The sequence below is a fragment of the Lissotriton helveticus genome, chromosome 5_1 (genome assembly GCF_964261635.1).
Source record: "Lissotriton helveticus chromosome 5_1, aLisHel1.1, whole genome shotgun sequence".
In the NCBI taxonomy this organism is placed as follows: Eukaryota; Metazoa; Chordata; class Amphibia; order Caudata; family Salamandridae; genus Lissotriton; species Lissotriton helveticus.
This window is the reverse complement of record NC_136065.1, coordinates 303422536-303445587: the sequence shown is the minus strand read 5'-3', so window position 1 is coordinate 303445587 and position 23052 is coordinate 303422536. Positions and strand designations below refer to the sequence as shown.

Here is a 23052-nt window from a genome sequence, read left to right as displayed (position 1 = left end):
TGATTGAGACAGTGCACTGGGCGTGGGAGGGACTGCGAAACGGAGCACATCTGGAGAGATTATACGCCCCTATGTGCCCCTGGCATATAATCCACAAATTCCCTCAGTGGTAGTCAAATGTTCGGTGGACCTTGCGAGACAGCTGGGCATGATTACCTTTGTGGACCTATAACCAGATGGTGAACTTTGCACCACACCACCAGCACAGGAGGGAATCGAAACCCTGTTCTCTGAGATATCTTTGCACCATCACATCTGTTAGACATGCTGCCAATTACCTTTCCCAGTCCTTCACCCACACTACAGGCCCTCAAACACATAATAGCGGAACCATGGCAGCGGAAGCTCATAATGCGGCTTTATAGCATTATGCGGAGCCCTGCACCGGTAACTAAGCCGAAAGTATTGTATGAATGGAATGTAGAATAGATGAACAGTGGGCTTTATGTTGTTGCCAATTGCAGATGCTAGCTCCCAATTACAAGTTGCGTCTGATTCTTTTTAAGTTTTTGCACCGCTTCTACAGAACACCTACCCAACTTCATTGTAAGGGACTCCGGCCAGGTGCTGGAGATGCAGTGTTACACTGGCGTAATTTCTGCATTTGGGCTGGAGCCCAACCCAATACAGCTTCTTTTCTTTTCCCACACATTGATCAACTCCTTTGTAGAAGACCAATATGATAGAGACATTTAGCCGCAGATTCCTTACCTTTGAATTCTCCAAGTGTCCCTCTTGATCAGGAAGATTTTTTCCTCGAGCAATATTCTTGTAGGTGGCGTTGGTTTGCTCCGCGCAATGTCGGCTCTGCTGTTGTGACATCCACGTCGCCTATATTGGTGCCACCTCGGCACACTGACGTCAGTACTTTTCTTTCCAGGCCGCTAGCGAAGATCCGTTAAGAGAGCCACCCTCTGTCACTTTTTGACAGGCTTTTATATGACGTTTTGTTGAACATTTTTTGGTATGTAGCTTAGACTTCTGGATTCAAACCGTGCGGCGCCTGCCACTTTGCCATGTCGGTGACAGATCCATGCCTGATTTGTCTTTGGTTCCTGGAGTGTGGTGGCAACTCTAAGTAATACTCCGACTGCCAGACCATGGCTTCGAAAGCTTTGAGGGAGCAGTCCCTAAAGCTGCTTGCGGCCTGGTGTTCGGCACCATATGGTATGCCCCCGAGGTCTCGTTCTAGGTCCCGGTCGAGAGGAAGGTCCGGGCACTGCTCTTTGTGTCCTTAGTCCTTGTTCTCCCACTGGAAGTCACCGAGTAGGTCAGGTAAGCTTCATAAGAAACACAAGAAGTCGAAACCTGCTTCGTCTTAGCCTGGTCGGCTGATGTGACGAAGGAGCCTCTGTGATCTAGGCCTTGTTCTGCAGAATCTGTACCTGGGTCAGCTCTGTGCTTCCCTGCCTTCCTGGGAGCCAGAGCAACCCCTGCAAACCTCAAAGAATGTTATGATGCCATGTGCCTCATATTTGGGTGGCCTGACGCTCCCGGCATCCCATCGACCCTTAATGCTCAGAGGGGAATACATCGGGCTGCACGCCTGCAGCTCCGTCCTGACACCGATGACCGCTTCAGCCTGCTCCCCCACCCCCTTCCCTTCCCATGGATCTAGACTGATGTCAGTTATACCACTGTGATCATCCATGGTGTTGGCCTCCACCCAGAGATTCCTGATGGTTGCGTCAGCCCTATTCTTATCCCTGACGACCGGGAGCCAGATCGACACCTGCTGATGTAGATTCCAGCACCAGCGGTGCCCTTTGGTCCTAGGTCAGTTCCTCAGCCTTATTTTGAAGGGCTAGGAATGGAGGAAGATTGGGAGGGGTGACTGGACCCTTTATAAAAACCAGCCTCAATACGAAAGGAACTGGCATGAGGAATTGAGTGAGGTCAGTGGAATGGATACCTCTCCAGATTGTGGCCTGCTTTCTCCCCTACCATGGCTACGGAGGAGGGAGCTTCATATGCTATGGTGGTGAGAAGGGGAGCTGAGTTCCTCGACCTTCGGTGGAAGGCAAGACTAACATCTTGACAAGGCCTTGACTGATGTCCTTCTGAGAACTTGGTCTAAGCTCAGCACAGGGGATCTTGTGAATAGGACAATTGCTCGCCGCCACAGCTCTGCACCGGGCGACCCAAATGTCCTCACCAACTACCTGTCCACCAAAAGCGTGGTGGTCCAAGCCTCTACCTCACAAGGCGCATTCACTTCTACACCCCTGGACAGGGAATCCATGAGGCTTGATAGTTAGGGTGAGAAAATCTTTTTTTCCGCCAGCCTTGCATTGTGGTCGGTGAACACTGCATGCCTATTGGGCTGTTATTCCCACGCCCTGTGGGAAACGCTTGCGCAAGTGCTGCCACAGGTCCCACAGGAGGCCTGGGCCATCATCTCCCATGCGGCCTCAGACTAGAGACATGCATCAAAGTTCACCATTTGTTGTGGGATTGACACGACCAACTCGCTGGGCAGAGCAATTTCATCGACTGTGACTTTTCGACACCATGGCTGGAGGAGAACTTCTGCTTTTCTGGGGATGTCCAGGCTTCCCTCGTGGACATGCCCTTTGATGGCACCCGTCTCTTCGGAGAAAAAGCAGACATGGACCTGGTGTGCTTTAAGGACTCGAGGACTACAGGCAAGTCCTTGGGCCTCTCCGTGGCCACACGCCCCTGTCTTCTTTCTGCCCCTTTCACTGGTTTGGAAGGGGCTTTGTCGTGCCGTCCATATCCCTGCCACAAAGCCAAGCAAGTTCAGCAACCTCTGCACGGCCTTGGACGCGGTTCGTTCGGTTGGTGGCAGGATGAGCCATCTTTTCCACCACTAGCAAAACATCACGTCGGACAGGTGGGTTCTTCAGATAGTCCGAAGGAGCTACTCCCTCACCTTCATGACTACTCCGCCCTCCATGCCCCCATCTTTCGACTGGCTGACGGAAGATCATATGCCTTTGCCTCCGGAGGAAGTCATGACCCTCTTGGCCAAGGGAGCTACAGAGGGTTCCGGTGCCAGAAGTAGGCTGAGGTTGCCATTCCACTACTTTCTGGTTCAGAGAAAGGAAAAGGGCCTGCGCCCTCAAATACTTCCTCAAAAAGGAAAAGTTCAAGATGTTCACTCTAGCTCAGGTCTTGTCTGCCTTGGTGACTGGATAGTAGCATCAGACTTGCAGGACTCCTATTTTCACATTCCTGTCTTGCCGGCCCATCGGCGCTACCTGCGGTTTACAGTAGACCACAAGCACTTTCAGTTCACCATGCTCCCCTTTTGGCCTCACCAGCCCTCTCTAGTGTTCACCAAGGTGATGGGGTTGGTTGCAGCTCATCTGCGCAGATCAGGTATGTCAGTCTTTCCTTAACTCGCAGGTTGTCTGAACGCCAGGGTGGACGAACTCAGCTGTTGACTCCTAGCGGATCACGAATGGTGTGTCCATCCGGAGGTGGTGCAAGGTCTCTTTCAGCGATGGGGAGAGCCTTGGTTAGATCTGTTCGCCTCTGCTTAGAATGCAGTGGTTTTACGCGCTGGAGTTTCCAAGGCGGCACTCGCTCAACGATGCTTTTTGTCTCGAGTGGGGCTCAGGCCTCCTGTACTCCTTTCCGTCAAAAACATTCCTGTCCAGAGTGCTCAAGAAGATCAGGAGTGACCTGGCCTCAAATCATTCTTGTGGCTCCGGACTGGGCACAGAGTCTGGTATCCCGAGCATCTCCAACGGAGCATCGAACCTCCGATCAGGCTGCCTCATTGGAAGCATCTTCTGTTGTTGCAGCAGGGGAGGGCCCTCCACCCAAACCTGTCAACTCTACACCTTCTAGCGTGAAGATAGAGCGGTGGCAGTTGACAACATTCAATCTTCCTCCCGAAATCTGTAATGTTGTGTTCGAGGCATATGAGCTGCAGATTCTACACTTTGCATTAGATCGCCACCTGGTGTTTGGCTCGGATGATTGCATGTTGTCGTCTTGGAAGAAGTCTTTGTAGTCACGAGATAGGTGACTCCTCCCTGGGACAATAGTGCGCCTGGGCATCGGCTCCATCCTTAGATTGTTTTTTTTCGCCACTGGGTTCGGATGCAACTTTTCCGCATCGGTTCGAAATCTACTTTCCAAGGACTTCGACGCGCAAAACTTTCTAAAAACAACTTCAACATCAATATCCATAGACTCTACTTCATCAGTTCGATTCCTGGTGCCAACGCGGGCCGTTGGGCCTACACACGTGATGAGGGCCTACAACTCATGGAAAGGACGCCATTCAAAAAATGCCTCGTGTGTGGAGCAAAATTTCCACTCAGCGACAATCACGAGGTGTGTAACCTGTGTTTATCACTGAACATGACGAGTCGAGCTGCACAGCTTGTGCGTCCTTTTGATCCAAGAAGACCATTCAAGATCGGAGGGTCCGTTGACACGACATGCAGAGATCAGCTCCGGAACCGGTGGATATCTTCGAAGGTCCATGTGTCCCCAAGGAAGATTCCGATGATCTCCAAATCATATCTGAGGCTGACGACTCCGATGACTCCATACTATTAGGTCAACGCGTGAGTATGACTGCCCCAGCCCCAACGCCTAAACCAAAGGCTAAGGTCAAAACTCCGCCTTCGGGGCCCAGTCCAGACCGATACATTGCTTCGAAAGCCCCGCCATCGAGCCTGGCTCTGAAGAAAATACTAAAGCCTTCCAGTAGCTCCATACCAAGCAAACTGCACGTGCCGATACTACCAGCTCCCTCGGCACCGAAACTGAAAAGTTCCGGTTCCGAAAAACACTCAGAAACCGTTCACTCCTAAAGACAAGACGGCACCGAAACCAATGAAGCCTGTTTCCGACGCTTCCAAGCCGACCAAAACAGCTTCCAGCCCAAAATCTTCGGTGCCAAAACCTACAAAACCTGCTTCCAATGCCTCCAAGCCCTCCAACCAGGCCTCGACTCCAAAAACAATACCTTCGGCGCCGAAAACTTCACCAAAGGATATACAACAACTCCTAAGGCTAAAGACAAGCAGAAACCAGGCCCAGAGCCGAAAAAATCGGCACCGAAAGCGATTTCTCAAGAAGAGCTTTTTCGACCTGATCCTTTGCAAAAAAGGATATACATAGATCCAAAAACAGGACATGTTTCCACTATGCCACATAGAAAGAGGAAGCTAGATACAGCACCTTCAGCTCCAGTGCCTGTCCACATCACCTATGCACCCTTCTTTTTCTGTACCTCCTCTTTCACCTTCTATTCCTTTTAACACCTCACCTCAAAGTTCACCTGCTCATTCACCACAAAATTCTCCACCTCAATCTTCACCTCCTCGGAATTAAGATGAGTATAACCTAGGGGATGGGGGAGACCCAGATGAGCCCTTTCCATATCCTAGTGATGTACCAGACTGGGAATATCCAAACCCACAAGATGTACCAGATATCCCTGACCCACATACATATCCATCCAAACCATCTCCTCCTGAAGATAATATTGGGTTTGGACATCTACTTAAAAGGGCTGCCATCTATCATAATGTAACAAAGCACTCAGATGAGGCAGAGGAAGATTTTTTGTTAGACACTTTTGAACACTCACAAAAATCTGTTCAAATATTACCCATGATTAAAGGGATCATTAAGCATGCCCCAGAAGTGTTTAAAGATCATAAACCCAAGAATAGAAAAAAAGTACAGGTCCGCTCCTGGAGATCCTGCTTACATTAAAGGACAGCTGCCCTTCGATTCGCTAGTCGTTTCAACGCTAGAAAAAGGGCAAATTCACAGAAATCAGGTGAGGCACCACCTCCTGATAAGGAATCAAAAATAAAAGATGCTTCAGGCAAAAGGATAGCTGCACAAGCTAGCAATACATGGCGTATAGCTAACACACAAGCCCTCCTCGCAAGATACGATAGGGTTCATTATGACCAGTTAGGAACCCTTTTACAACATCTACCTGACCAATACAAGGCACAGGCAAATGACCTTATACAAGAGGGTACGCTTATTTCAAATGCCTCAATCAAGTGCGCTCCTGATGTAGCAGACACTGTATCTAGAGCAATAAACACTAGTGTCCTGCTTAGAAGACATGCGTGGCTACGCATTTCAGGGTTTAAGCAAGAGGTGCAAACAACCCTCTTAAATCGACCATTCAACCAACAACAATTGTTTGGCCAGAGGTAGATGTAGCACTTGAGAAAATGAAAATGAAAAAAAGACACTGATACTGCAAAATCTATGGGAGCTCTGCAGTCCACTCAACCAAGAGGCTCCTTCTGTTGCTCCTTTTACAAAGAAGGCTCCAAACAAACTGGAGCAGACAATTCAACTTCCTTTAAAAACAATACGCAAACATCCTCCAATAGGGGATATTTTAGAGGAGGCTACAGAGGTAATAACAATAAGGGAAGAGGTCGAGGTAATAACAATCGACAACTAAACAGTGACTTCCTTCAGCTCCCCCAACAGCATACCACTCCTGTAGGGGGGAGATTAACACAGTTCCTACCTGTCTGGAATTCCATCACAACAGACAAGTGGGTAAGACTGATTATCCAGAATGGTTACTGCCTAGAGCTTACAGCTACCCCTCCAAATATACCACCCAGACAGCGTCCAATGTCTACAGAACATCTAACGCTGCTCCAACAAGAGGTTCTCTCATTGCTGCAAAAAAATGCAATAGAGTTAGTTCCATTGCAACATCAAGTAACAGGGGTATACTCACTCGACTTCTAATACCCAAAAAGGATGGGACACTAAGGCCAATTCTAGACTTAAGACCTCTCAATCTGTATATACACTCAGATCATTTTCACATGATCACTTTACAACAAGTGCTCCCATTGTTGCAACAAGGCGATTTCCTCACTACACTAGACCTCAAGGACGCCTCATTCACATTCCCATACATCCTTCTCACCGGAAGTACCTCAGGTTTGTGCTACAAGGACAACACTATCAATTCAAAGTCCTTCCATTCGGTGTCACAACCGCACCACAAGTGTTCACAAAGTGCCTAGCAGAAGTAGCAACACATCTCAGAATGCAACATATCCATGTCTTCCCATACTTAGACGATTGGCTCATAAAAGCCAAGTCATTCAACCAGTTTGTTCAACACACATCTCAAACAATTCAGACGCTGCACAACTTGGGGTTTACAATAAACCACACCAAGTCACATCTACAGCCCTCTCATGTACATCAATACCTAGGGGTTACCATAAACACAATACAGCTTTAGCTTTTCCCAGTCCAGCCAGGATACAGAGCATTCAAGCCTTAGTTACAAGGTTTCAAAACCAACACACTCTCCCTGCCAGAGTGTTCATGCAATTAATAGGCATGATGGCATCTTGCATTTTTATTGTACCGACTGCAAATGCGCCCATTGCAGGAATGTCTAGCACATCAGTGGATTCAGGCACAATGACAACTGACAGACCTGGTGTTGGTGGACAGCCGCACACATCGCTCTCTGCAGTGGTGGAACACCAAAAACTTGTCCAAAGGGCGGCCGTTCCTCGAGCCTGTTCCACAGATAGTACTGACAACGGGCGCATCCCTGACAGGATGGGGAGCACATCTGCTCCACCGCACAACTCGGGAAAGATGGACCGCTCAACAAAAGGTGCTTCACATCAATCACCTAGAGTTGCTGGCAATTTTCCTAGCACTAAAGTCCTTCCAAGTGCACATACGGAACAAAGCTGCCTTAATCCAGACGGACAGCATGACAGCCATGTACTACAAACAAAAACAAGGAGGCACACATTCCCCGCAGCTGTCCCAGCTCGCACAAAACATTTGGCGATGGGCCATTCCACAACACATATATCTGCTGGCAGAACACCTTCCAGGAGTTCACAATCAGATAGTCGATCTGTTAAGTCGACAGACACAACAGATTCACGAATGGGAACTACATCTGCAAGTTCTTCAACCATTCTTTCACAAGTGGGGTCATCCAGACATAGACTTGTTTGCCTCACACGATAATGAAAAATGCCCAACCTTCGCCGCCATAGACTTGTTTGCCTCACACGATAACGCAAAATGCCCAACCTTCGCCGCCAGGTTTCCACACCTGCTGTCCAAGGGCAATGCGATATGGATGAACTGGTCAGGCAGATTTGCGTACGCTTTTCCGCCAATCCCACTAATACCACTAGTAGTACACAAGCTCAGACAACAGTCTCTCAAACTAATCCTGGTAGCTCCCACATGGGCACGCCAACTGTGGTTCACCACACTGCTAGAACTCTCTCTAGTTCCACACCAAAAACTGTCTCTGACCCCATCCATGCTAACGCAGAACCATAGAGACATCAGGCATCCAGATCCAGGTCAACTGAATCTGGCGATCTGACTCCTGAAGTCTTAGAGTTTGGTTACCTTAACCTGCCACCAGACTGTATCAATATCATTAAAGAAGCCAGAAGACCTACTACTAGAGCTTGCAATGCTGCCAAATGGAAAAGATTTGCCATTTACTGCACTAATAATCAAATTGATCCTTTAGATGCTTTCATCCAAAATATTATCGGTTACCTTCTCCATTTACAGAGATGTAATCTGCATATTCATCTATGCGTTTACATCTTGCAGCCATTGCGGCATATCTACAAAACAGACAACAAATGTCGTTGTTTAGAGTACCAGCAATAAAAGCTTTTATGGAAGGATTAAAAATAATTATTCCTCCTAGGTTACCACATTCTCCAGAGTGGAACCTAAACATTGTTCTTACCAGGCTCATGGGGCCCCCTTTTTAACCTTTACATAATTGTGAACTGCAATTTCTCACATGGATAACCGTTTTCCTCATTGCTATTACCTCTCTTAGGAGAGTTAGTGAGATTCAAGCTTTCACTATACAAGAACCATTTTTACAATTACACCGTAACAAAGTGGTTCTAAGGACTAATCCTAAATTCCTTCCTAAAGTAATTACTCCTTTTCATCTGAACCAATCTGTAGAGTTACCAGTGTTTTTTCAAAACCCAGACTCTCTAGCAGAGAGAGGTCTACACACACTAGATGTCAAAAGAGCTCTTCTCTATTACATAGATAGGACCAAATCCTTTTGCAAAACAAAGCAACTATTTGTAGCTTTCTCTCCACCACATAAAGGCAACCCCATTTCTAAATCGAGAATTGCAAGGTGGATTGTTAAATGTATACAAATATGCTATCCCACGGCAAAACGCACATTAACAGTTCCTCCTAGAGCATACTCCGCACGCAAACTAGGAGCCTCCATGGCTTTCTTAGGGAACATTCCCCTAGAAGACATCTGCAAGGCAACATGATCTACAACACACACCTTCACTAAACACTATTGTGTTGATGTGCAAGCTAAGCAGCAAGCTGCAGTAGGCTAAGCTGTCCTCAAAACTCTTTCAAACTACTGCATCGGATACAGGTGACCACCGCTAGGGGAGATACTGCTGCACAATCGATGCAAAGTGTAGAAACTGCAGCTCAAATGCCTCGAACGGAAAATGCTACTTACCAGTATGCATCTGTTCTTGGCATGTAGAGCTGCAGATTTCTACACGCCCTCCCGACTTCCCGGGACCTGTATCTGTTCCAGTTTTTTATCTTAATTAGATATACATGCATGGACATCCCTTCTTCATTTCTACTAACTCCATCATTTCCCATCATGGCGAAAAACAATCTAAGGATGGAGCCGATGCCCATGCGCACTATTGTCCCAGGGAGGAGTCCCCTATCTCGTGACTACAAAGACTTCTTCCAAGACGACAACAACATGCAATCATCCGAGCCAAACACCAGGTGGCGATCTAATGCAAAGTGTAGAAATCTGCAGCTCTACATGCCAAGAACAGATGCATACTGGTAAGTAGCATTTTCCTTTGGCATTCAGGCGTCCCTCTACCAAGATAGTGTGCACCTGCCGGTGGCACACATTTATGAAATATTGTACAGAAAGATATATTGATCCTCTTACTGCTTCACTTTCTACAGTTGTTCTTTTTTGTTATGACCCTGGCCGAGCAGGGCTCTGCTCTGGGCACACTTAAAGGATACCTTTCTGCTCAGTCTGCCTTCTTGAGGCTGCCAGACCAATCCTCTTTAATTTAATCTCCTATTGTAAATAGATTTCTTAAGGGGCTTTTACATGTGTTTCCACCTGCCCCTTTCATCATGCCTCAGTGGGACCTTAATTTGGTTCTCACCTTCCTATGGTGTGCTCCGTTTGAACCTCTGCACAACTGCCCCCTTTTACTGCTTTTCATCAAAACAGACTTTTTACAGTACCAAGGTGGGACAGCAAGACCATGCATACACTCTGCTGTGTATATGTGACGCACCTCAACCCCTTCCCCCTAAAGAAAAAGCAAAGAAATCCCCCACAAAAAGTCCAGTACTTGGAGTAATATACTCCAATGATGTGCATCTCCACCGTTCCCGCTATCTCCACGGAGCAGTCTCCAAGACCAGAATATACAGAGGAAGACGCGGATTTCTGGCGTCCCGCATTGTCGAACGGTCACGGCACAGGAGCCGATTACCAATGAACTACCCTGGATACAAGAGGGAATAGTTCTAACGTGGGAGAACTTACTGAATAGCACAATGTGCATGCAATTCCACACAGAGCTAGGAAATTGAATGTGAAAAACAAACCCTGATAAAGTCCACTGAAGCTGGACGAAACGCGTTGGCTGCTTGGCTGTTTTTTACTTGTGAAATCTGAATTTGATGGTGCAATCAACAGTTGCGAGAAACAGCCTTTTTAGTGACAATAACTTCTTCCAGGAGGGTGAACGAATTGCAGGCTCTGTCATCTAAGCCTCCTTACCGGACCATCTTCCCTGATGAGTTGGTGCTTCGTACTAGGGCCTCTTTCTTACCAAAAGTAGTACTACCTTTCCATGTGGGGCAATCAGTTACCTTGCCTGCTTTCTGCGCTCCCCTGCAGCCCTCTAAAGAAGAGTAGCGACTCCACCATCTGGACCCAAAAAAAAACATTGTTGTGCTATCTTGACGGCACCAAATAGTTGAAGGCGGATGACCAACTCTTCGTGGGGTACGTAGGAGTGAAAAAGGGTCGTGCTGTGCAGAAAAGGACCATCTCTCGGGTTATCCTTTGCCTTTAAAATCTGCTATGCTCTTGCCAAAAAGCAGCCTCCTGAATGCTTAAGGGCTCATTCTACCAAAGCTAAGGCTGACCCTACGGCTTTACAACATGGAGTACAAGTCCTCGACATTTGTCAGGCAGCAAAGTGGGTATCACTGCACACGTTCACCAAGCACTACTGCTTAGACAGTCCAGTCCGCGGGACGGCCTTTTGGCTGCAAGACTTCCTGATCTAAACTTGTCTGAAGTCCCTCCTCCAGGGATGGTATTGTTTGGGTATCTATTCAGATGTAATGAATCTGCAGGTAGATGTCTCTATTAGAGAGACAAGTTACTTACCTTAAGTAACGCCTTCTCTGGTAGAGACCTGATCCAGCTGCAGATTCCTTACCGACCCAGCCATCCTTCCTGCACTGCGGACAGGTTTTTAGGGGCACGGCTGATCTCTTTCATGGCCCTAGTTGTTCAAAACACACAAATGTCAGTGGACTTCATGGCTACACGCTTCTGGCGTGGAAAGTCGTGAAAGTAACTGATGCTAGCGTGCCAAGGTGGCGCCTATACAGGTGACTGGGACAGCACAACGCGGGCGACGTCGCACCGAGCCTACCGATGCCACCTACTGTGTGCAAGGGTATTGCTCAAAGAAAAATCTTCTGGACCCAGACTGACGCCTGGGGAATTCAAAGGTAAGGAATCTGCGACTAGATCATGTCTCTACCAGATGAGGCGTTACGGAAGGTAAATAACTTTTCCGTTTGTTTCCTTCAGTTGCCAAACTTGCATCACATGGGAGCTCAACATAGTCCAAGCTGTGCTGACACTGCTCTTTAATACATATATTGTTGTTGACGAGCTGTTACCTTATTGTGTATATTAGCAATCGAACAACCAATTTGGAAAATTATTTTCATATTAAGGGTGAGAAGTTTTCTTTGGAGTAAAAATTATTTTGCAAGTCATACCAGTTGTTTGTAGACTTTAGTAATCCTAACAAAGTCCAGTCTTTAACTAATAGGGAATTGCTTTCTGAATTTCAGTCATTATTCCTCTCTCACTCGAAAGCTGGAAGACGTCTTTGAGAGGCATTGGGACCACATGCTCCCAGGGAGATACTGAAATGCTTCCAGGGCGACTCACTTTGCTAGAACTGTTATTAGAGATTAATGCAAGGAGCATCGTGGAGATTCTCGTGCCCTCATATGACACATGCAAGCGTATCTGTGAAAGATATAGCACAGGAGAAGAAAACGATGGGGTCTTTCATAGATTCGCCTGCCCTCCGTAATTTGCCAGCGAATGCCACAGAATCCTACAGTTCTGAAGTTGTCATAGATTTTCATGCTTTAATTATTCCCAGTCAGTCCTCTAACCTGGTGGTGAATCCATAATTGCTCCTGCCACTTAAGAGCTGCACTTACTGGTAATTTGTTTCACCACTAGCCATTCTTATGGGTCATCTGATTACTGCTTGAAGCCCTATCCTGTTTAATTGATAGCACTCTAAATCATACAGTTGATTGGTCATTGACAAGCAAATCACATTCTTGCAAACGTTCAGTAATAGGTTGAAACGGACTCCAGGACTTGCTCTTTGGTTTGTATCTTTTAACTGAAAGGGGCCTGAGTCTTAACCGTGTTAGAGGTCTAAACAGGACTCCAGTGTGTGCTGCACTTGATGTTTTTGCTAAAGAAGTTACCTGCTTTAATATTGACAACTTATTTTCCACCTCCACTACTTTGCTGATAAAAATCTTTAGGTTCCTTAACACAATTTTGGAATATAGTTACCGATTTGTAATGCTACTGTGGAAATTGTACAGCAGTGAAATCAGTTTTATTTCCCGATCGTTGGTCATGGCACCTTTTTGAGTATTTGGTTAATTGTTTGAAATCTAAATAGTACAGTAATGATATTGTGTTTTCCCCTTGTTTATAGGTTGCGCCGGATCGATGCCTTTGCCTTTTTCCTCTGGGTCCTGGTGACAGGGCTGCACATGACTGAGCACTACCTGCAAGCCAATTCTCTTGCCTGGATGGACACCTTCAAATTGGGCGCCATGTCTGTTTGCTGTTTGGTCAGTTTTGCCGCAGCTGTTGCCACCCGGAAGCCCACAGGACAGCGGAGGGGCCGGACTCGAAGGTCAGAGCAGTGACCGCAGCGAGGATTCCTCAGCGCACTTGTTTCCTGAACTTTCATGATGTGTTGGCTCTTTCCCTTCTCTCCACCTCCCCATCCCTATCACCCGCTCATCTCATTTTATCAAGCTTTCCTCATATTCTTCTATGAATCTCTTGCTTTTTCTTCAAAGCATGGTTCTTCCTCATCTTATAACTTTCCAAATCTCGCTGACCCTTGAGATGCTTGTCCATGACGTTGGAAGAATGGGACTGTGCGTGTATGAATAAGCAACACTTTTGTTCATGGACAGTGGATATGGTGCTAGCAATGAATGTCAACTTTTTTTTTTTTTTTTTTTTTTGCCGAAGTGCTTTTCAAGTGCTTCCATGTGAAAATCAAACTGGAAGGAGGAAGTTACTGCTCCACGTACTGGCTTAATATGTAATGAACAAGAATTGGGTTGTATCTCTTGAGATTTGTGCAGAGTTCAAATTAATGGGCTAACCCTTCCTTGAACAGTACCTTGTGAAGACAGTGTAATGTGGTTTTTCACACATGGGGCTGTCTGTTGCCCATGACTTTTGACACAAACGATGAGGTCAGTGTCTTTCTGTGTGTGGGGTTACTCGACTTCCTAGTTCAGTGCACCTCAGTTAGGGGCTCAGAAATTAATATTGCTTCATAATGAGCTTTTTGATTTTTAAATAATTTGGCGACTGACAAGTGTGGTCCTAAAATCAAATCTGTTCTTTAGGACAACTTTTTAGCTTTGTTTGTGGCAGATCATTATAAACCTCTTTAGCATGAGGTGATGGAAGTAAATCATTGGGACGGTGGTCTCCATCGGTGGGATAGCAGCTTTGTCAGCTGCTTTTCCACTTATAATTTTTCCCTCCCTTTCGCGTTGTATACAGTGCAGAGCCGACATCTTGTAGTTCAGTACAAATTAGTCTACATACTAAACCCGTACTTGTACTATGTTGGAAGAATGAGGCTTAGTTATTGGCTTTTTATTTTTAAGCGGTGGAGGTGCAAACTGAAAGCCTTAATCATGCAGGAGGTGTTAGTGCCATTGGATGGATTCTTGTCCTGGACAATGAAGGAAGTTATCTGTTGCTTGACAGCTTGGACTCATTGTCATTTGTTTCTGCTTTCAATCTGTTTCTGAAAGGCGTCTGGATCAGAGTAGCACTTACTTTTAGTCCCTTAGTATTCTAATCCAAATTAACTAACCCCTTGCATGTGTAGATGGTAGAAGTCTGTCCCGGCTTCCCCTTTTCCTTTTTGAATCCATACTTCACCACTCCCTCCCCTGCTAGGACCTAAATATATGCCAAATTCTCCCGGTTATAAAATGGTACTTTTTGTGTTGGATGTTTTTTTATGCTATGTGTTTTTATTACTGGAAAATGTATCACTGACAGTGGGCACCGACTTTGATTAGAATAGGGTGTCTGCCTTTTTATAATTCACTGATAATGTGACACGAGCTGGTACTAAATACTGAAAGTTTTAAGTGCTTGGGTACAGTCTTGGGTTGTGAGCTCTAATTTGCTTTGGTACCACCGTGTCCCGGCTTAGAGCTCAGTATTTGGTGCCAGTTGTATTTATTATTGCTATTAATCACCATTATGATGATGATGATTATTATTATTATTATTATTATTATTATTACTATTATTATTTTGATAATTACTCCTTGCTGTGGGACAGTACACGGTTCGATATGCACATCAGGGATACAGAAAATGTGCCCGATTAAGCCTGGAGAAAGGTGGTGCGCCCTTTTCTTACTATTTACTCTGGCCTTTTACCTCAGTCTTGATTATTTGAAACTATGGCTCTTTATGGTGTCTCCTACATAAAGTTGCGTAAGTGCTTAAATGATAGGCAAATCCATCCTCTCTTCACTCACTATGTGGGACTTAAATATTGATTAAAAGATTCTGTGGCAAAAATAAGGTTTTCTGATTAGCTTCATCCAATGTAGTTTGATATAATAATACTCTAAGTGTTCTACAAATTGTTGCGAATTTGAGATTGGGTACGCTTAAGTTACTTTTAAGAAACAGATTTATTCCAGCCGCACAATGAAGGTAGTTGTATGATACACCAGCCATGTTTTTCTATTAGTTGCAACATGCCAGGTACTGATACAGCACTTACTGAGTGTCATTTTGGAAGCATGATTTAATCCTAGTAGACAGACTGGTGTAGTTTTACATGTTTTTGCAATGAGTCAGGCTGCCTAAGAAAGCTGTCAACCACAGTCTCCCATTATGCATTAATTTCTGCAACAATTGTTTTTTTGTTTTTTTTAACATCGAGAAAACTCCTGGAACGAGGGTTGATTTTAATTTATCACACATGTTGGGCCCTCAGAAAAGATACTTTCCTGTTCTCTCTTTCCTCGTCTGGATTTTTGGCAGGGATAGGTAAACAGGTGTACCTTCTTTTGCGAGCTGATCAAACACTAAGCTAGAATGGTGCTGTGAGCCGTGTACTGTCCTACATGTGCAATTGTGTTGTGTAGTCTAGATTTGTAAACCACTGTGAATTTGTCTTTAATTTAATATAATTATTGTAAACGCTGCTCTTTGTGGCAGCTGTTTGATGTTTAAAATAAATGACTTATAAGCTTTGACTATCTCTGACTCCAAGTCCAGTCCTTTAGAAAAAAATTACTACTTTTTCACGAGGGGGCCTGTTTCATTCGGGGTACAGCTGGGAACACTTGGGTGGGCACACCACTTCATTTTTCTAGAGCTTGTAAGGGATGTTCTAGATAAAGATGTGATTTAGTATGGTTGTTCAATTCAGATATTTTGTGTTTAGGCTGGCCCAGCACAGAGAGGATAGTGGGAGTGATCTGCTACCCTCTGTAACCATTCAGTCTGATAAAGACTTCTAACTGCAGAGTCCTTACCTTTAGAATATTCCCCTAGGAGTCAGGCTGGATACGGAAAATCTCGAGCAGTAACTCTGCATGGCGGTAGGTGGGGTCGGCCGGGTCAGATTCCTCTGCCCCAAAATTGACATACTCTGTACCTATATAAGTGCTACCCTAGCTTGCTGACATCGGTTGTCTTCCATGCCATCAGAACAGATCCGGAGACCGATACCCCAGTCCAATTTTTGGACTATTCTTTCAACATTTTGCCAAATGGTTCTTGGCTTGTCTCCCAGTGTACTTAAGGGTATACCCCAAAAAACATGTGGGGTTTAAACCCTCTGGTTCCTGTCGTAGACAGAATTTTGTGACCGCTGCCCTACCTGGTATGCCTCTGGAGCCGGGCCACGACCTCAAGATCTGTGAAGAATGTCTCGCCATGAATCCCAAGGCACTTCGGTAGTATTCCCTGAAGCTCCTGGTTGCCCAACACCAATCAACTCCACAACATTCCAGGACCCAGGCAGGCTTGCAGAGCCGTTTACGATGCTAGTCATTGCAATCCGAATCGTTGTCTGTTAACCCCTTCGGCGCTGCGCACATTTTCGCCCTGTGCAGGCGATTTAAATAGTGGGCGGGATTCGGACGGCCCCCGGCCGTCCTCCGCACATGCCCACTGTGACCCATGACGCCCCGGGGCCGTCGCGCTCACCAAAAGAGTTGAGTTCCACAAAAAATCTAAAATCATACAAGTCAAAGCGTTCTGATTTTATCAGTCGAAGTCTTTTGAAGAAACACAGGAACAACACCACTAACCTCTAATCTAGGCCCCAATTCCACACGTCTGCTGCAGTCAGAGTCCGCACCTACCAGAAGTTCCCGGAGCACCAGCCCAATTTAAGGTGTTCTATGAGGCCATGCACCTCCTATTTAGGTGGACCAACCGCTCTGAAGCACCTTCGGTCCCCATGAGTGCAGTGGTGTCTCCACTGGGTTCCTGCCAGTGGGTCTGCTCTCAATGCCAGTTGAGCCCTTTGGGTCAGGTTCTGGATCCTGATCGGCTCTGGACCAGGAGCCCGTTCAGTTCCCAGCAGCACTGACTCCTATCATCCTACCGGACTCTGAAATGGGGCAGGGCTGGCATCGCCCTATGTCTACTCCAGCGCTGGCCGGAACTCTACCTTCTGGTTCAGAGCTGGGGCTCACTTTTTTCAATAGGCTATGTGAGGAGTTGGATTGGGGATGATCTGAGGATCATTATGGCTACCCTAACCCTTTGGACAAGCCAGAAGATAACTGGTATGTGGAAATCGTGGATGCCAGTGGTTTAATTCCTCCTTAGACACTGGCTAAGTCTCTCCTCCAAATGTGGCTATAAGGTAGGGGCTTCTTTTACTATGGTGGTGAAAAGAATGGCTGAGGCCCTAGACCTTACGCTGCCCTCTTTGACAGTCAAGATGAATGCCTTGACAGAGGTGTCACAGAGACAGCACCTCTTCTCCATTTTAATGAAGCCCTCACAGATATCCTACTCTGGTCATGGGCCAAGCCCTGCTCCGGACAATTGCCCTCAGTTACAGTCCAGCTCCTGGGGACCCAGCTTTGCTTGGTCGTCCAGGCCTCCACCTCCAAAGTCATGCCTGATGTGCTCCCTATCACACCACTGGATAGGGAATCCAAGAGGCTGGATACCTTTTGACAAGAGGATGTTCCTTTCCACCAGCCTTGCATGGTGGTCCGTGAACACCATGTGCCTCTTGGGGTGATACTCCCAAACCCCACCCCTCCAGACCCTCACCAGCCGCAGACTCCACATCCCCTGTACTTTGCCTGCTCATCGCGGGCAACCATGAGGCGGCAGGATCCGGCTTCATATGCCCTACAGAGTCCATAGCATAAGCCAAATGTGTGTCCAAAATGTTCCGGGGTAACACCCTCCCATTTACTCAGCCTTACGCAATCTGACCACTCACCCGATTGACACATCCACTTCCTCGTCTTATTACCCCACTTATACAACAGCTCTTTGATGGGTATTGGTGTTAAGTCCTGTCAGGTACATGTCCCCTCTCTGGTTGTTCCCCCCACCTAAGCCCCCCTCTTGCTTGGTATCCCTTTCTCTGCCTTTTCAACTCTTCTAAATTATTCCTTATTTCATATCCCCCCCGGCTTGTGGATGTAGGCGGGTGGTTGTTGTACCCTGCTTAAAACAATAAAAAGATATAAACCTTAAAAGGACAGGGTCCTTCACCCGCTTACTTGCATGGATATTGAGCGGCAGCAGCTGACCATTTTTTACCTCCCTTCAGAAGTCCATAATGTCATTCTGGCAGCCTGGCTTCCCTCAACCAAGACATTATATGCCTGCTGTTGGGACACATTTGAGGCTTAGTCTGCTACCAAAAAGGTTGATTCCATCTCTGCACCTTTGTCTGAGGTGTTATTTGTTCTTTCGTTAGCCTGGCAAGGCTTCGCATTAGGCACAGTTAAAGGGTATCTTTCAGCTGTATCGCCTTTCATGCATTAGCCAGATCAGTCCTCCCTGTTCAAGTCACCTGTTGTGACTTGTTTTCGAAAAGGCCTCCAACATGTTTCCTCCAAAACCCTTTTTCCTGCCCTAGTGGGACCTGACTTTTAGTTCTGACTTTTCTGATGGGCTTGCCTTACGAGCCTATGCATAGCTGTCCTTGCTAGCTCGTGGAGTTCCTGTACTGGATTGCTGCCAGACTGTAAGGTTGTTTACCAGGTACTATCTGGAAAGTTCAGTCAGTCATGACTGGTATTTTTCCCATTCATTCGGTCCTCCAGAACTTTCTGGTCTGAATCTGTTCACAGAACCAGCTCCAGGGAGGTAATGCTAGGGTATTTATTCGAAGATTAGGAAATTTCAGATATAAATCTCTATCAGATGAACAAGTTAATTACATTCGGCAGTGCCTTATCTGGTAGAGATTCTAACTAGCTGCAGAATTCTTACCAATCCTCTCTGCGTCTGCAAGCGGGTTTTTCCATCTAGAGTGACCTTGTAGGTCCTTCATGTCTGCACACTGGTCCATCAGCATTCTGTTGTGGCTCCGGACATCTGAAGCGGAAATGTAACGAAAAGAAACTGATGTCAATGCTCTGAGGTGCCACCTACATGGGCACCGCCATGCCCCTTCAGGTGCGGACGATGCTGACGTGGATCAGCTCAATGCCACCTATTGGCAGATAGAGATACTTCTCCAGAATTTCCAGAACCAATCTGATTCCTGAGGAATATTCGAAGGTTAGGAATCTGCAGATAGATAGTCTTTACCAGAAATGGCTTTACCAAGGGTAAGTTACTTGTTCTTTCGAATCTACTAGAGGGAAATTATATGATGGGTGGCGCTGCCCACGTATGGGTCTGAGGATTCGATTGCTATATTCGTTTATTTTATGTGAAGGGTCTCCTTAGAAAGTTTTGTTAAATTAGGGTCCAGGTACCTGCACATTCTGGCTTTGTGCTACAGATAATTTAGGCATGTGCATCTTTGAAATATTTTGAATTCTAAAGGCAGCTCAGTTGATACATCTTTCCGATTCGAACTTCTAACTGCAGATTCCTCCCCTTTTGAATCTTCTAAGGCACCTAACTGGATCCGGAAATCTTCTTCCAATAATTTCCATTTATCTGCCCGCAAGTGGCACCATCAGACTCTGACTACTCTGTCCCACCTCTGCAAGTAATGTCACCCCTTGGCGCTGGCATCAGTCCCTCTTTTTCCACACCCTTTGTTTTGGATGCAAGGTTTGATCCCATTTAGTTTGGTGTATTTACAGACTTTTCTTTACAGTTTGCTTCCCACTAAAAATACAGGGTTTGAGCTATGCCTATAAGAAACTGATGTCTGTCACAGATCCACACCATGTCTGCCTTGTGATCCCGTGGCTCCAACGACAACTCACAAATTCTCCTTGGTGCAGCCAAAGGAAACCAGGGAGCACAAGTAAAGCACAAGAAGCATGGCCAGGTCTGTTCTTAATCCCAGTCTCCATCCTCGGATGAGGTTTTGAACACAAGCATAGGAAAACAACTTGGAGATCTACTCCCTTCTTTCCCACTCTCATGCTGCTCCTGATCCAGAGAGAAGTTGCTTGGTTGGCACTCAAAAGCTCAGACTATGGAGGCGGCTGACTCTGGCCCTGTTCTGAGATTTGAGCGCATGCGCTCTGATTTTTCCTGAGCCATGTCCGACACTGTATCAGATGGATGCCTCTATGGAAGTAGTGCTGAAGTTACTTCAGGTGGTACTGTCCCCTGCTGGTGCAAGGCCACTCTTAACACGTCGAGGCATCCAGTCGGAACTCTGTCAGCAGGTAGTTCTTCTCTGCTGCCCTGCCAGTAGTGCCCCTACGTTGGCACTGGCCTTTGCTCCAGAGGTCCCTGCGCAGCCCCTAACTTTGAATGATTCCCCTACTGTTCCTAGATGCAAATGCTGTTGGAAGCCATTTTGATTGTCTCCGTAAAAGTTAACTGGTTCAAAGAGGTTCCATACGACTATGACGAGGCAGACCATTTACTCCTGATCATTCTACTAAAGCAGGCTTCTGGCCAATCTCAAAAATGTTAATGGACTAGACGCATCACATGAAACCAACGAGTTACCATCAGGCCCTCTACTGAGGGCAGTACATAATTTGTTGTTGTCGACAGTGGAGTTCTAGCCCATAGTTGAAACCAAGGCAAACCTATTTACCAATATTTTGCAGCCTTAGCCATCCTAAACTTCAGACCCCTTACTACCTTTGAACAAGACCCTGACCGAGAACCTTCTATTCTATTCTAAATTGTTCAAACCATGCTCTGTCTCACCTGTGAGCTGCCTGATTCCTCACAGTCAGTCGTGCTCCTGGAAGCCCATCCTTCTTAACAGAAGTCCTGTCGTTCGGCTCGGATTACTTTCACTTTGAATAGGTGCTTGGGGAGTATGTCCGCCCTCCAAGAACCAATCGATGTGGGCGAGGTACAGCTGGAAAGGGGACAAAGTCCGCTTTCCATCAGTACCTCTTCCAGGCTGTCTGTGGATTGCTGCAGAAGGGCAATAACCCCCATGCAGGAATCCTCCCACTAGCCACCAGGGATTGCTTTTGCCACCTCTTGCACGCCCACCACCAAATGACAGTTTTCCTCTCTCTCTCTCTCTCACATCTCCTTACCTCCTTTTTTCCCTTCCAGGAATGGAGATTTAGGAATATACCCCGGTTTGCCCAGGGCATTGGAAAGCCTATTGGACACTAGAAAATAGATTTTTTTTTAAATGGGGTGGGGGTGGATCAGTCTAAGCTTGGGGATATGTCTTAATAACCACCCCCAACAGACTTGGGATAGATTGGGAGTTCTCAATACCGGCTCTTTTGAAGTGGGGGGTGGGAGCCCACTAGAACAGCGATTCTTAATCTTTTGGCTAATGTGGACTCCCACTTAATCAGTACTGGAATCTGGGGCCTCAACGGAGTAGTCATTGGAATCCGGGGGCCCCTATCTAAGCAATTTCGATGCTTTTAACGGCAAAACAATACACAAAAAATATTGAAAAATCTTTATCAAAAAAATTCTGAAATGAATACATATTTTTATGTAATTCACTTGCACTGCTCCCACAAATCAATCTGAGGATACCTACTTGAATTTTAATCTACAATTTCAAATTCCTTCACATTTACAGAACATTTTCAATTTTGCTTCGTTATTTCTTTCTTTATATGCACTTAAAAAATCTATTAATATTACTTCATTTTCTAAGCATTTGTGGACCCCCTGAGTAGGTGCTCGGACCCCCAAGTGTCACTGTGCCACAGGTTAAGAACCACTGAACTAGAAGACCAGGGATTCCTTTTTGGAGGATGGGGAGCAGTCCCCCTGGCCATAAGCATATGCCACCTGCCTGCCTCCAATCTAAGTCTTACAGGTATAGCCTGGGTTGGGATGTGCTGTCCCCCCACCTTCCCCTTCTCCACCCCGCTGCAATCATGGCACAACAACCTGACCCCTAAAGTTCTAACAGTCTTTATGCCCCTCTGAGGGCCTAGATCATCCAAGGTCAATCAAGCAAACATGGGTGTACTTTTGCCATCTGGACTGGCAGAGCGTAGATGAATCCCAACTTCTTCTCACTTGACATGATGAATGGCGGCACTATCTCGCCTCTGTGTTAGCTGGCAATCAGGAAACCCTACCAACTCTGGGCATGAATGAAAACGAGATCCAGGAAAATCCAGGGTGGTGTGGTGTACATGGAACGGAGAACACATTTCCTTACTCCAAACTCCCTGCAATCGTCAAAGGATGTGCCAAAGAAAGCTATTTTATTTGATGGACAGTCACTTTGGCAGTTTCAGACACTGGCTCAAGTCTTACTTCATTATGTCCCACACATCTCCGGATTTAATCATTGCCCATGTGTGGTCGGACTTAGTGCACTTCATTGAAACAGACCAAAACTGTGCAAAGAACTCATTTATATCACACTGATTTCACATGCTTTATGTTTACACCACTTACTGTTGTGAGCGATGAAGTCTTAAGCATGAAGTACCCTAAACATCAAAAAATGGGGTCAGTGATTCAAGGTATGAAAAGCCGCATTAGTTAAGGGGTTAGACTTAAGGCTTCTGAATACCTTTTCCAAGGAAGAAAAGTGCAAAATACTGACACTTGCTCAGATACTGAAGGCATTGAATCCTCAAGACTGGATATGGTACTTGGATTTGCACGACATGTACTTTCATGTACCGATTGTGCAGTCCCAAAGGCAGTTACTCCATTTTCCATGGAGTTTTAAACACTTCCATGTCACTATTCCTTTCCTTCTGCCTTCACTCTGCCCCACCTCTGGAGTTCACCAAAATGACGCCAATGTCTAAGGCTCATCTTTGCAGGTGAAGAATATATGTAATTCCATACCTCAGCGACTGGCTATT

General features: G+C 46.2%; 1 protein-coding gene across 5 annotated transcripts in view; it reads left to right on the top strand.

Moving 5' to 3' along the window:
* Positions 1-23052, top strand: part of TMEM201 (transmembrane protein 201) — a 300538-nt gene that overhangs the window by 153376 nt on the left and 124110 nt on the right. For 4 of the 5 annotated variants that reach the window (XM_078642297.1, XM_078642296.1, XM_078642294.1 and 1 more), the window contains exon 6: positions 13035-13238. In XM_078642297.1, coding sequence (XP_078498423.1) covers positions 13035-13238 — 204 coding nt within the window. Of the gene's footprint in view, positions 1-13034; positions 15865-23052 lie in introns of those variants that run through there. The other variant, XM_078642299.1, reaches the window with a different exon arrangement.